General features: G+C 38.3%; 3 protein-coding genes across 3 annotated transcripts; 2 read left to right on the plus strand and 1 right to left on the minus strand.

Annotated features, from left to right (window-relative positions):
• The first annotated feature begins 936 nt into the window (after positions 1 to 936).
• On the plus strand, positions 937 to 5,030 carry LOC131796779 (uncharacterized). The gene is made up of 4 exons (XM_059114379.2): positions 937 to 1,416; positions 1,964 to 2,120; positions 3,110 to 3,299; positions 4,517 to 5,030. Exons 1-4 carry the CDS (start codon positions 1,006 to 1,008, stop codon positions 4,629 to 4,631), a joined length of 873 nt encoding a protein of 290 aa, XP_058970362.1. The 5' UTR covers positions 937 to 1,005; the 3' UTR covers positions 4,632 to 5,030.
• Positions 5,031 to 6,461: 1,431 nt separating this feature from the next.
• On the plus strand, positions 6,462 to 10,202 carry LOC131796825 (uncharacterized). The gene is made up of 4 exons (XM_059114430.2): positions 6,462 to 7,058; positions 7,985 to 8,156; positions 9,124 to 9,334; positions 9,810 to 10,202. The coding sequence occupies exons 1-4, from the start codon at positions 6,546 to 6,548 to the stop codon at positions 9,934 to 9,936; spliced, it is 1,023 nt and encodes a 340-aa protein (XP_058970413.1). The 5' UTR covers positions 6,462 to 6,545; the 3' UTR covers positions 9,937 to 10,202.
• Positions 10,203 to 10,349: 147 nt separating this feature from the next.
• LOC131796857 (dickkopf-related protein 3) lies at positions 10,350 to 12,451 on the minus strand. Its single transcript, XM_059114466.2, has 4 exons — positions 12,300 to 12,451; positions 11,575 to 11,734; positions 11,223 to 11,505; positions 10,350 to 10,907 (listed from the first exon to the last, which is right to left on the minus strand). The coding sequence occupies exons 1-4, from the start codon at positions 12,423 to 12,425 to the stop codon at positions 10,862 to 10,864; spliced, it is 615 nt and encodes a 204-aa protein (XP_058970449.2). The 5' UTR covers positions 12,426 to 12,451; the 3' UTR covers positions 10,350 to 10,861.
• Between the last annotated feature and the right edge of the window lie 561 nt (positions 12,452 to 13,012).

Genomic DNA, 13,012 nt, shown 5'->3' on the forward strand with positions numbered 1-13,012 from the left:
ACACGTCCGACACATATTCACTCGCGCACAATTCTCCATGAAAACGTCTTTCGCCGAAACAAGGAGGAACTGTTAGTGAGTTGGTAGACGGGGCAGAACATTAATTATGATATCGCTGGCAGCGCCCGTGAGCAATTAAAGTGAATCTCGCGAATCTTGTGTTCTAATTGGCCTCCTGAGCGGGCAAGATTGGCCTTAATCCGGATTTACCATTTTGATCCCGCCCTGAAAAAAATTGAATAAGTACTAAGTTCGTAGTTCTTGAACAATGCCGATGATGGAGACGCAAAAAGGGGTTAAAAAAGAAGACAGAGGCGATTCTCGTGAGTCTATTATGCTACAAACACAGTCAACTTTCATTCCCGGATCTCGAAGCAAACAAGTCATTCTTCATTATCAATAGAGCGAAATCTTTTTCCAATATAAAAAGTTTTAATTGACTAATCCTATGTTCGGTCAAGATGGCTGGATATTAGCATTGTCCTTTAACATTGGTATTTGTATGGACCTCAACTTCTTCTTGGTCCATAAGAATGCAAAAAAATAACTCGGCAAATATCCAGCTATCTTGACCTCACCCTTGGTCAATAACACATATATATTTCACGGGTAGGAACGCACGAACGCGTTTAAATAGGGTTCATGAAAATCAACTGTATAAATAATTTATACTTGTTCAGGCTTGACCTGTCAACAAATTCTGCTCTGTATTTTTGCAACAGATCGATATTACAACAAGAAGGGAAATTATCATATGTCATATAAAGAAAGAAATTAAATGCCTCCAGGAAATCAAAAGAAAGTAACTTTTGAGGATTTTAAGACGTTTAGTGATTTCACCTTACAGGTGACTGCACTGACAATGTGGCTCATTTCCATCCGGGACATTTGAATTGTAGGAGAGTTTCCATGACAGCTTACATTACGTACGTGTAAGCAATATAGTAACTGCGGGAGTTGCAATTTGTTTTGGTAAAAGTGTGGTGTTTCAACTTGAGATCAGCAATGAAGAATTTCATAGTATTTTCGCTCTCTGTTTTTCTTATATTAAACACTGGACAGTCCTCGTCTGAGTTCTATTTTCCCAAAGAGAGCCTTGGCGACGTGGACTCATGGAACGATGGCGGCGTGGATAAGAAGTCGGAATCAAGTTCATCCAGTTCGTTTAGCTCGTCAAGCTCATCCAGTTCGTTCACCTCGTCAGGCTCATCGAGTTCGTCGGATTCATTTCATGAGAAGGTTGAAGTGTACGAAAAAAACACTGACGAAAAGGGAACGCATGAAGTAACGAAGATTCGCGAACGAAAGAAGCCAACAGGAGGGAATGAAACCTCCAGTAGTAAAGTTATCGAAGTGTTTCGATATCCTAATGGAACGATTCGTCGAAAGGTGAAAAACAATGGGCCTGCAATGAAGGTAAATCACTGAATGATAAGTTGGTTCATTAGGAAACTTTAACCAAACTCAATATCTGTTTGAAATATTGGATTGCTATATACATATACTTGTAAATATTAGAACAGCTTTTTGTTTCATGGTCTCTCATGAGGGAAGTTCTATATATTCATATTCTTTGTTTGTGTTTTATGTCAAATATGAAAACTTCGTCAAAAAAGCGGAGATAAAAAACGGATTCTGGAGATGTACATGTACCTACCTTTTTCATGAATGTCTCAAAAAGTTAAGAAGGGATTCGACTTATAAATAAGAGGGAATAATTTGAAGTACATGTAAGATCAGATGCCAGCTTATTTTTCTCACAAATGAAGGGTATTTAACTTATCATGGAAATGAAAATTTCAATTTTTCTGGCTATTGTCTTTAAGACACGTATGAATGTGACATACTAATGAAGAAATGTTCCACAGAAATTGTATTCTGGACCTTGATTCAAACTCCCTCTTGGTAAACTTCCTGGTTAGTTTTCTTCTTTTATTTACACAATGTACCAATGTGCCTTTAGGCTGAATGTACCAAGAACGATGACTGCAGTGCTGATAAGTTCTGTAGCAAACTCAGTTATCAGTGTCAGCAATGCCTTGATGGGTTTGGTTGTTTTAATGATGACCAGTGCTGTGGCAAAAAAGTTTGCAAATTTGGCCAGTGTGCAGATGAACCAGGTAAGGAAATGCTAAATCAATACAGTGCAGCTCATACATGTAGAAAAGGGGACCAAAATATGGATGTTAACCCAGCATAGTGTACATTTAAAACCAGACGTACAGTATTTTTGACAGAGGAGCATATGTTTCTATCCAGTCACCACCTTTGTGTAATTAGTGTGTATGGCTAGCTTATTGTTTTCTTAAGGGTGGAAAAATAACTTTTCATTCCAATTAGCATTGTATTTGCTGTAAAAACTGGTGGTTAAGCTGCACCCAATGCTTAGAAGTAATTTTGTTGGTCATTTGAACATTTTCTTATATGAATCAGTTTGAGAAGTTGGGGCAAATATCAAACAGTATAGTGGCTTTATGTTTTTAATTAGTCACTGAATATGCAAATGGAGTTAGGTTTGAATTATAATACCTTGACTTAAACATTTCATCAAAGGTTGTCATATGGGAAGAAACGAGCAAGAAAGTGTTGTTTTGAAATACCTTGTTCACAGGCTATTCCTTTCTTAACTTTGAAGAAAATAATAACATATGCCAATTAAATCTGCATAAGATCATGCATGACTTGTTCATTTTGAGAGGATGAATGCATTTATAGTATTATATACCCATGAGAGTTGTTTATGTTGTCTTTGTTTCACCTGTCTTCTGCTGCTTTCTGTGACTTCATTGCCCACATTGTCCACAAATTATAAACTTTATAAGTCTGTTCTGTGCACTTTGTTTCTTGTGGGGGCCCATCTTTCCTGCTTGGATAGCCAATCGGAATGCAGGATTTGCTTCTTATTGCCCATGGACAATGTAATAAGATTATTTAATGACCCATTATTATTGAAATCAGACCTTCCTAAAAAATTTTGAAACAAGGAAAAGGGTCAAACTATAACCTACAACAGTAGCCCTGTGCCTTTTATATGGTAAATTATAGCATGTAACTCTACATATTGTACAGCTGTTTATATTTCTTCAATTTTCATTTTTCTGACAACCAGAGCATACAGGGCTGGCCAACTCTCCATGCGATTATGACAGCCAGTGCAAGTCAGGCCTTTTCTGCTCAGTGCGTGTGTTTGAAGGTGGAAAGTGCAAAGATGTTAGAACAGAGGGACAGTCATGCAGCAGAGGGATTTTTTCAAGAAATCCACCCAGATGTGCTGAGGGTTTGGAGTGCAGAAGGACTGGGTAAGTTTGATTCTGACTGTATAGAGTCTTACCTCCTTTAGATACAATGTATATGACAATTAAAAATAAATTTATTTCTAGATTAAGTAACATAAATTAGATGTTATGATTGCCAAACATTATCCTATTCCTAGTCATGTGGCCGACTACTTGCAACCATACTTCAACAAATATATTTTCACTCTCTGGTTGTTTGTGTAAAGGTGCCATGCATGGTTATCAAATGATTTTTTTCTTAACTGCACTGTGATACAAAGTAGGTGGCACAGTGGCATACCTCCATGCTGAAAATTGAGCCACAAGCTTTTAGAGTAGCGGGCACTTTTACCAGAACAATATGGGGAAATGTGCTTATTTTCTGCCTCTTTTCAACAACCCTTTATGTGACCCATTATGCTTCAGCTAGAACTGGGAATCATCCAGTGATAAACCTCAAGCATTATTCCCCAACTTTAAAATCTGGCATCCAATATGTAAAAAAAAGTAGTGTTTTGCAACTACTTCAGAACAGTAGAGGAATTGTTTATTGTTAGAGAGACAAATGCAAATGTTTTCATTCCTAAAGTGGTTTGAGAAAATGCTGAAAATTAATATCCCATCTGACACAGTTAAAGTTCTAAATGTTAAGCTATTTTGAATTTTGTGTCCCTGGCACACACACTTAGAAAGTGACTTCCTTGAGCTTTGCTCTGGGAAAACTGTTTGCCTCTCAGAACAGACTATGTCTGTGAACAGGTATCTGAACAAATTTGCATGCTAAGTTAAGGTTACTGTTCACCTACATGTATGTTACTTAGAGTTCAGTAGATACATGTATTTTTGTTAATGTCATTTGCATGGATTTTTTTAGCCTAAAAATTATCTTTGTTGACTACCATTTATTCTCCAAATGTTTGTTGGAGAATATCTTTGTTCTGTTTGAGGACACATTACTCCTCTAGTGAGGATACATTACTCCTCTAGTGATTTCATGAAGATCACAACATTTAGTGTGAAAATTAAACAAGTCATGCATTTGTCTGATATTGATGTGGTATTTTTGAGGAAGTTTAAAGTTGAATGGCTCACTCCAGGCAATTTTGTAGCTTTTGCAAAGAAACATCTGCACCATGTGCAATGTAATTGCTCCATCATACATCCTTGTTGTAAATTTAGAGACACTGGATTATATATTTTTTTCGATTCTCACTAAAGTGTTGTCGTCGTTTTATCTGCAGTGGCTTCCCCTTTTCCTCCTACAAGTGCCTGAAAGAAGGAAGTGTGGAAGATAAATCAACCAAATCATCTTTTGATTGGTTTCACGATAATGACTTCTTTCCCTTTAAAAAGTAGAGCTGGTCGTGTTCTTTTCCCTCATATTGAAAATTTAACTGAAGACACCAAATAATCCTCGGAAATTGAGAAATTTGAGAAAAGAGTGAAATCTGAGCCATGGCAATTTGATTTTCTTTGATAAATTATCAGGGCTATACCGTTTTTACTAGAATAGTGTGTAGCTGTAATTTGGTATCCAGAACTAGGGGTTAAACTGTTGTTACGAGCTACGTTACTTATATCTGTAGTACCCCAAGGTGCAGTTACTAAACAGAAATGGCTCTGCATAGATAGGTGGCTTCACATATTTCACAATGTTAGCTTCAGGCTTAGAAATTTTATTTATTGTGACCTAGTGGAAGTTTATAAACACTATGTCCTCCGAGTAAGATTATTAAAGATGTTTTAAAATGAGAATCAATTTGAAAGAATGGTGTTTAACTCTTTTAAGTATTTTCACTCTGTCAAGTCTGACGCCTCGACCTTACGAAGTGAATGTTATTCTGTTTAGTTAATAATTTGACAGAAGCTCTCTTCCTCTAACTTCCATTCAAACCTGAAAATGGAATGATGCCGTATCCTGACAGAGTAACGCCTTATCGAGGACCTGTTACGTTCACTGGGTAAGACTTGCACGCAATACACAAATTTGTGTGTACAGCCCGCGCAGGACACGCGTGTGTTGTAGCAATTCCTGCGGTCGATATACTCCTCTGAGGTGAAAAAAGTTCATAAAAGTGAACTGTTGCCGTAAACACGGTGAAAAACTTGGTTTCCGGCAACTTTTTCCCGTCACTTTTAAAAATTGTACCGTGGGTACTGAGACAAGAATGGTATCTTCGTTCATAGTGGTCAGAGACCTTTGTTTGTTTAAAACCAAAAAAACGTTTAAGCAATTAAAAATGGTGAAGGTGATCGAAGAAGTGAACCTTCCATTTCCTCATTTTCTTAATAATTAACAGAAATCGCTGTTAGGAAATTGGCAGTAAATTGGCACTAATTGGGTTAAGTGAATTTTATACTACGGTTTAATAAGTATCTCTCAATGTTCGACGAAGCGTTCATGCAGGTTCATCGCAGGTAGACTTTTAACATTTCCGAAATACTCGTATTGAATTGATTGGAATGTTTGTTTCTGTGGGATTTTGGGTTCCTTTTTGTCTCTTTGTTATACCTTATGTGGTAACTTCTTGCGCTAGTCCAGGTTTTGTGGTATTGTAGATTTCTAAATCTAAATTTGGTCAAAACCTGATTCAGTTTCTTTCTTACATTCAGAAGGAAGTCTCACGAAATAATTGCATAGCTTATTTATTTCAAATGTTGCCCAAATTAAATTTTACTAACACAACTAAAAGTGGGACCAACAGCTTTCAAAGTGCAATGGCTTTTTTCACTCGGACAAGAAGGCGCTGAAACTGAAGTTGATTAAATATTCTTTAACCTACCACCTTGAAAATAAAGTCTAGCTGTAATGTTTTGATTTACAAGGTGTTGATCACTTTTTTTTGCGCATTTTTTTTTGTTTTCATGTAAGCTGTGGTAGCCAAATTTAATACCTGTACCACAGATTTGAGTTATAATGAACTAGCTTTCGTGTTGCTGCTATAACTAACCCATCACTTAACTCCCTCGTATCGAACCATTACTGCAATAAACTGAAGATTATTTCATAGAGAAAAAATCCATATACATGACATCCTCCGCAAGGCTGATATTTAATATCTCTACTTCACCTCCATAAGAGGAAGATTACACCCTGTTTAAGATAATTTTTGTGCAATTATCTCAACGAATCAATTATTCAACCTTTGTCGACAAATTGCGTCAAAGCACGTGTTTTAAACTCTATTTAGATCTTTGGATTCTCAAAGGTAAAACAATTATTTGAACTCCAGGTGGTGCAGAATAGGTTGGCCTCGTTAGAACTATAAAATGAACAAGATCGTCAGTTTGATTTTGCTCATATCTTTGACCGCACTTCATACTGATGCTAAGAAGACCAAGAAGGAAGAAGTAGATACACAACAAAAGGCTCTCGAAGAAAGTAATGAAGCCGAAGACCCCGAAGCAGGAGCAGCCGAGTTTCCAGGCTTTGCCCTTCGTATTCCTATTCCTAATTTAGGTGCTTTGTCTCACATACGACAACAATTGGAAAATCTCTTCCCCGGACCGAAACAAGCGGACTATAAACCTGGTAAGACCAAGACAACGACCACCTCGAAGAACTCGACTCATGGTCCGTTCAAGACATACAGTGTTACTGAGGAGACTGTGTCCACAGATAACAAGAGCTCGCCTCATGTCTTGTCAAAGGTTTACAAGTCCATCACAACCCTTGATAAGGACAAACTGCCCAAAGGCAAAGATGGAAAAGTGAAGATTCCTTCCGCTATGGAGTTCGATTTCGGACCTTTTGGACCGCAATTTCACGATGAAGGTGGCAAGGTAAGAAGCACCCTCGCATCTCGTTTAGCCATGGAATTCAAAACGTTCGCTTCCTTTAATTTTATTTGCTATTACTGGCATTATTAGAAAATGTAAAAGAATAATTGAATTTCATTCCTTCCCGTGTACTGATACCGAGTCTAGGTTTTGACAAAACTCAAGGTGCTCGCTAAAATTTTCATTTTCCTTCAGTCTCGGTTTCATAACGTGATGCCAGGAGTTAAACTTAACTTTTTTTCAGCGAAATTTATCGATTTGATTGAGAATTTCACTATAATATTTCAGTGATTCAAACGAGAATATTTATTTATGAAGTGTGAAAGCACATCCACTTACAGCTTCAGTTACTTTAAGATATTTACCTGTAGATTTCAACATGTAAATATGTTTTAAAATGCCAGGCTGCTTCACTTTCCGCCTTTTCAAGTTCTCTTAAAAGAAGGGAAGAGAGAAACTACCAGCCTTAAGAAAGTATTTTTCGACGCGTGAGGATCATAAACTTAAAGAGTAGAATTCGTTTATGATCTCCAGACACTAACAGTGATTTACTGGTACCAGTTGAGGAACCTGTTGCACCACAGATAAAATGTACAGATGTCACTATCTGTTACGGTATTAAAGGAAAATGGCCTCACGGCAGATTGTGGTCATTTTTTAAAAGGGAAGTAGGTAGTGGGTAGAAAATGGAAATGTAAAACAAAGATGCCTGTTTATATCATGGCCCTGCAACTGATTGCTTGAAAAATAGATAATGATCACTTTTCTACAATTGTGGATGGCAGGCAATCCTGAGGTAAATCAATGGTCGTTGCTAAGGTGACAACCTTGACAATAGAATCGTTTTCGCAAAGTTTAGTAGCTCCATCTAAGCATTTGTATCAAACTTTAAATTCTATTTCAAACTCATTTCACATTTTACATTTCAGAAATGCAGCGCATCATCTGAATGTGGTAATGTGGAATACTGTGACGCGTTTTTCGGTGTGTGTAAGAAACGTTTGAGTGATGGAGCAGCTTGCACTCAGAAAGACCAGTGCGAGGATAAGTTTAGATGTACCTGGGGTCGCTGTATAAAGAATTCCGAGGAGGGTAGTTCAGGTGAGTCCTTAGTTAAAATTGACTAATGTTACATGATCACCCTTTTGGCATTTTGATGGGACAGAATCACTAGGGATAGGAGATATAGTGAAAGACATGGTGGCCACGTGATACAAACTTTGGATCGAAAAGTCCTGGTTCGAATTTAAGTCGGGCCATATTGCGTTCGTAGGTATATTTCTTAACTCTCAAAGAGGCCCTCCACATTTAGGAGGAGTATAAATGGCATCAGCGAACTGTCAGCTGACAATAGTATAACAGGGTAATTTAGTATTATCAAAAACGAGTTTAAAAGCTGATGCGTCGAGCGTTAGCCCTTCGTCAGAGCGATTAAAGGAATTATGGGTTGTGCGTGGGTTTATATGTAGAAAATGGAGCTACGCTATTGGTGGGAATATGGTGACGAGAAAGCAAGAATAAATTAATTGAATAAAAAGCGCTCGTTGATACCATGGGGATTAAGAGTGCCGATAACTTCTAATGGAAAACGATGTCACCCAAGAGGAGAAGCGAAAAGCTTCTCTCCCAGGGGCTTCAAGCGATGGAAAACAACCTAAGCTTCGAAGTGGATGGGCTCTGGGCATTGGGTGTGCAAGACTGAAAGCCTCTCTGTAATAATTCTCATTAAATTATTGAATAGTATAACACAACAATGTTCCTGGCTTGGGGTCAAACCAAGAATATTCTAGTCTAAGCTGTTTCTAGTTGATAACGGGTCGCCTACCGAGCCATGTTAAATTTTAAGAATAGGCAGAGAGAAGACATGCAAGCTGGTCTCGCTGCTAAGGAGAACGGCCCCGGTGGGCCAGGGCAGATTTTTCCACCCGTTGGCCTCTTTGTCAAATTCCTTACTTTTTATTACTTCTTTTCTTTTGAGTATTTGAGTATCTGTAGGGTTTCCATTTTCCAAGGGAAAAAAGTTAGAAGACCCAAGAACTCATGCTACACCTTTTATAATCGTTTGTAGGCACATTCTGTGACTCGGACAGTGATTGCCATTCTGCGGACGAGGAACTCAGCTGCAGAGAGCAGCCGGATATCAGTCGTTACTTCCGTCTGTGTATGGCCAAGTTAGGAGAAGGAGCTACTTGTGGCCACGCTGGCCTCTTTGATTTGTTCAGACCAGCTGAGGAGGTGTCGAACTACTGCAAGAAGGGACTCGTGTGCAAGACTGTTGGGTAGGTCGAGATCTACTTGCTACTGTAAACTTTATGGCAAACCTTCCCCTTCGTCCTTGGTTTTTAAGAGTTGTCCTAATTTTTTTGAGCAAAGCCTGAGCTCGGCTTCAACTCGCAGTTAGAACTGTGGGTGAGTATCCATGTGTAAGAATGTTATGGATTTGAAAAATATGGACATTCCGTTTTTTTTTTTTATTTGAGGAGAGAGTTGATTATGAGTTGATACTTTAATCAAGGGAAGGCGGAAGCCGGAGTAGTTGTACCATTGAATTCTTTTGCGGCGGGCACCTGAAGCAAGAAGGTTTACCCGAGTGGTTAGTTCGCTCCCTCGACCAAGTCCCCTCTCGATAAATGGTCCCCTCCTGTAAATCCATTCCCGTTCGGAATGTTTTTTTTTCATCTAACAAATGAAGTAAAAACCATATTAGCTTTAATTAACTACTCAGTTGCTAATTAACGAACTTGTTTTATCAAGGTTTTTTGGCCGTAAGGCTTGCATCCGACCTGAGGAGACAAAGTCCATCGACGATGAAGTTTCGAAAAAGGAAATAAAACCGAGCAAGGCCGGGAAAACAGGCAAGGAAAAGAAAATAAAGTTTTAAACAACAATACTCCAATGGAAGCTACGTTATGTTATTAAGAAACTGGACAAGAAATAATTGATTTGTAAAGATATTAAGTTGGATAAAATAAAGTAAAAAATTGTAAACTAAAACGCTGTATACACTGAGTCTTGAATCAGAGTTGTGTGTCTCTTTACTTCTCTTTCGATTACCTTTTCCGGGACTATACAAACAAAGAAAGCGTACAAACGAACTACTAGAAATAAACTCTACTGTGTGAGGCTTGAATAAAAGACTTAAATTGGCTTATTTGTTTTCAACTTAAAGGGAGATGTGTTGAAGAGTGCTGTGCAAATTTAGCTTTTTTCCGTTAATTTTACACTTAAATTACATGCACAGGCATATTTGGGATTTTACATTAAGTCCTAGTTCACTAAAGACCGCAGCATTTTTGTAACCAGGTCTTACTTAACTGATTAATGGACTTTCAGAGGTCTGGATATTGCTGTAGTTAAACAGCAAGGTTGTCATTTCAGGATTGACCAATTTATCGACGGGTAGTTGACTGGAAGTGCCTAGTACAAGTACCTTTCCTGTAATTCCAAGCCCATCCCCCGGAGGAGATTCTTAAATAACTTCCCGTAACGATATGAGCAAACAGGAGATGTGAAAAGGCCTCTATCAATTTTGGGTGTGTTTTTTAATCTCGGGCTCTTCTTAACATAAAACCAATTTTTCAAAATATTGTATGAGTAATTGTGTAGCAGTGAGAAGGGAGAATTTATTTGAGATACTGGAAGATTATCAGTGTTGATTAGTTTATTTACACATTATATAACTCCATTATGAGAGATCCGGCAACAATTCAACCGAGTTTCGCCGTCCGTCGTGTGGGCCAAGAGTTTCTCTCACGAGACTAACGTGGCAGTTTATAGGATTAATTGAAAAAAAGATCTGATCTGCGCTATTCCTCCTCCTCTTTGAGGCAAATAAAGTGAAGGCCATTAGTTCTGTGAGAAAAGAAAAAAGACACAGTAAGAAGGGAGGTGAAGTTTATTTCCAGCGATTTAGTTTTAACAAGATATGTTTTAAATGTAATCACTTCTTAAGAAATTTTTTTCTGTATAAGAATAACATGCACAAATAAAGAATTCAACCCCAAACAAAGAAAGTAAGAAACAAATCAGAAAGCAAAAGCTTCACACGGTTATTTTTCATGCTTAGCGATTTTTATTCCAAATTATTTATATCGAACGGTACATACGAACGTCTTTTTAAACAAAACTTTATCCTGTTGGTAGTAATGCAATACAAATTGAACTTACCCAACATTCTTACATTGGAGTCCAACTTTACAAGGTCCGCAATCTGGTTCCACCATACCACCTGTGTATACATGGTGGAACAAATTGATTGGGCCACACGACTCAAACTCATCTAGCATTGGCTTGCACATGGACGTGTGTGGATTGACGGAAATCTCCCGAATACAGCACGATTCTTTGCCGAGACAATCCGAAGTCCTGTCGCAATACGTACCAGGCTCCCCTTGCTCTACGCCCTTGGTGCATTGGCCATATTGACAAGCGTATCCCTCACAGCAGGTTCCTTAAAGAAAAAAAACGATTTCTTTAGTTGGAAATAGCGTAAAATCATCTTCAACTAGTATTTCCTTACCAATGAAATGACAGGCTGCTCTTTCGTGCAGACATGCCCTGCATGTATGAACGTCACAAAACTTCCCGGCTGGACAATCTTTGTTCAAATTGCATTCGTCGGTCCCAGCCTCTACCATTGCGCGATAATGCCAAGGTGACGGCATGTGCAATATAAATTGCTAAAAAGGAAATGTAGAGAAGTAGTGAGTATTACATGCACGGTAAACTGAATAGTAAATAGTACAGCATCATTCAAAGGAGAATTTTTAAGGCGGATGTAGCTCTTCAAGTGCTGTCGAGTCAGCAGTTCATTTGTCGCTGAACAACACGATTCTTCAGATCATTGATAGTTGCGGGAACGATTCAAAAGGATAAGTTACCCTGATATCAACTGGTAAGATTCTGGCCGAATGGGGTGTCGCCTATTACTTTGATTATAGTCATCGGCCAAACAAAATTCGGCAACAACTTACACTAACTGTTGTCCGATATGTTTAGTAGTTATTGTACATTTTGACTGGTCATCAGCTCACGACCACTTGATAAACGACTTATTGAATTGCCTGTTCAGTCGGTACCCGGTTGACAATGGGCTGTTTGCGTCGATCTTTGTGTGAAATAAAACTGAGACCAGAAAGACCGCAAAATATTGTAATACCCAGGCACGGCTAAGCACTAAATATCAACCTAGTTCCCTTCATATGTTGTCGATGATTCACAGAATAACAATTCTTGGTTTTTTACCCGTCTCTCCGATGCATCTGCGCGGCTTTTCCCCTTCGGACTATTTACTTCCTTAATTCTTCCAGAAGCTGCGACTGTGTTGAATAGTTTTAGAGTTAATACAAACAGTCCTAGTTTAGAAAACATTTCATGCCATTTTCGTAACCAAAGCAAGCGTCTCTTGTATTCGAGTCACTGACATAAATTATTCATTGGGTAAAAATTTAGCACTTGAACAAGTTGGTATTTGTGAGGATCAGGTCAAGTCCCATTTGAATATTGAATATATACTGACTGGTCTTTTCCATTGAATAAAATTATTCCATCCCTTCGAAGAAAAATGTCAACATGGCTGTTTCGAGAGGATCTCCTCTCGGCTTTCGATGACCTCAAATTGTTTGAATAAATTCTCTTTCTTCGTTTAAAATGACGAGCACTGTAATCTTTGGAGCTCGTGCATTCTGGTCACTGAGAACGATGTACAGTAGGCTATGCCATAATACATAAAGTGAATTTGGGTAAAGCCGCGGCCACAAAGTGAAATAGGTTGGATGCTTTTGAGCAGTGCATCCTCTTGCCTAATTTCTTCTCCAGTTTGCAGCCTCTGTTAATATATTTTAAGCTGGAAAATGATAACGTTGACAAGGTTCGGGTTTTGCTTTTGACGCAAGTCATTTGTCTGTAGGTTAAATTATAATCTTTGGTCGATGTACTCGATCCTCGATAAAATCGGT

The sequence above is a fragment of the Pocillopora verrucosa genome, chromosome 1 (assembly GCF_036669915.1).
Source record: "Pocillopora verrucosa isolate sample1 chromosome 1, ASM3666991v2, whole genome shotgun sequence".
In the NCBI taxonomy this organism is placed as follows: Eukaryota; Metazoa; Cnidaria; class Anthozoa; order Scleractinia; family Pocilloporidae; genus Pocillopora; species Pocillopora verrucosa.

Excerpts from the sequence above, each read along its gene's own strand:
- LOC131796857 (XM_059114466.2), bottom strand. The coding sequence starts at position 12,425 with ATGTTTTCTAAACTAGGACTGTTTGTATTAACTCTAAAACTATTCAAC. Across the intron at positions 11,506-11,574 it reads AGCAGCCTGTCATTTCATTG|GAACCTGCTGTGAGGGATAC; the intron begins GTAAGGAAATAC and ends TTTTTCTTTAAG. Across the intron at positions 10,908-11,222 it reads CTCCAATGTAAGAATGTTGG|AACTAATGGCCTTCACTTTA; the intron begins GTAAGTTCAATT and ends CTTTTCTCACAG.
- LOC131796779 (XM_059114379.2), top strand. The coding sequence starts at position 1,006 with ATGAAGAATTTCATAGTATTTTCGCTCTCTGTTTTTCTTATATTAAAC. Across the intron at positions 1,417-1,963 it reads ACAATGGGCCTGCAATGAAG|GCTGAATGTACCAAGAACGA; the intron begins GTAAATCACTGA and ends ATGTGCCTTTAG. Across the intron at positions 2,121-3,109 it reads CCAGTGTGCAGATGAACCAG|AGCATACAGGGCTGGCCAAC; the intron begins GTAAGGAAATGC and ends TCTGACAACCAG.
- LOC131796825 (XM_059114430.2), top strand. The coding sequence starts at position 6,546 with ATGAACAAGATCGTCAGTTTGATTTTGCTCATATCTTTGACCGCACTT. Across the intron at positions 8,157-9,123 it reads TTCCGAGGAGGGTAGTTCAG|GCACATTCTGTGACTCGGAC; the intron begins GTGAGTCCTTAG and ends AATCGTTTGTAG. Across the intron at positions 9,335-9,809 it reads CTCGTGTGCAAGACTGTTGG|GTTTTTTGGCCGTAAGGCTT; the intron begins GTAGGTCGAGAT and ends TGTTTTATCAAG.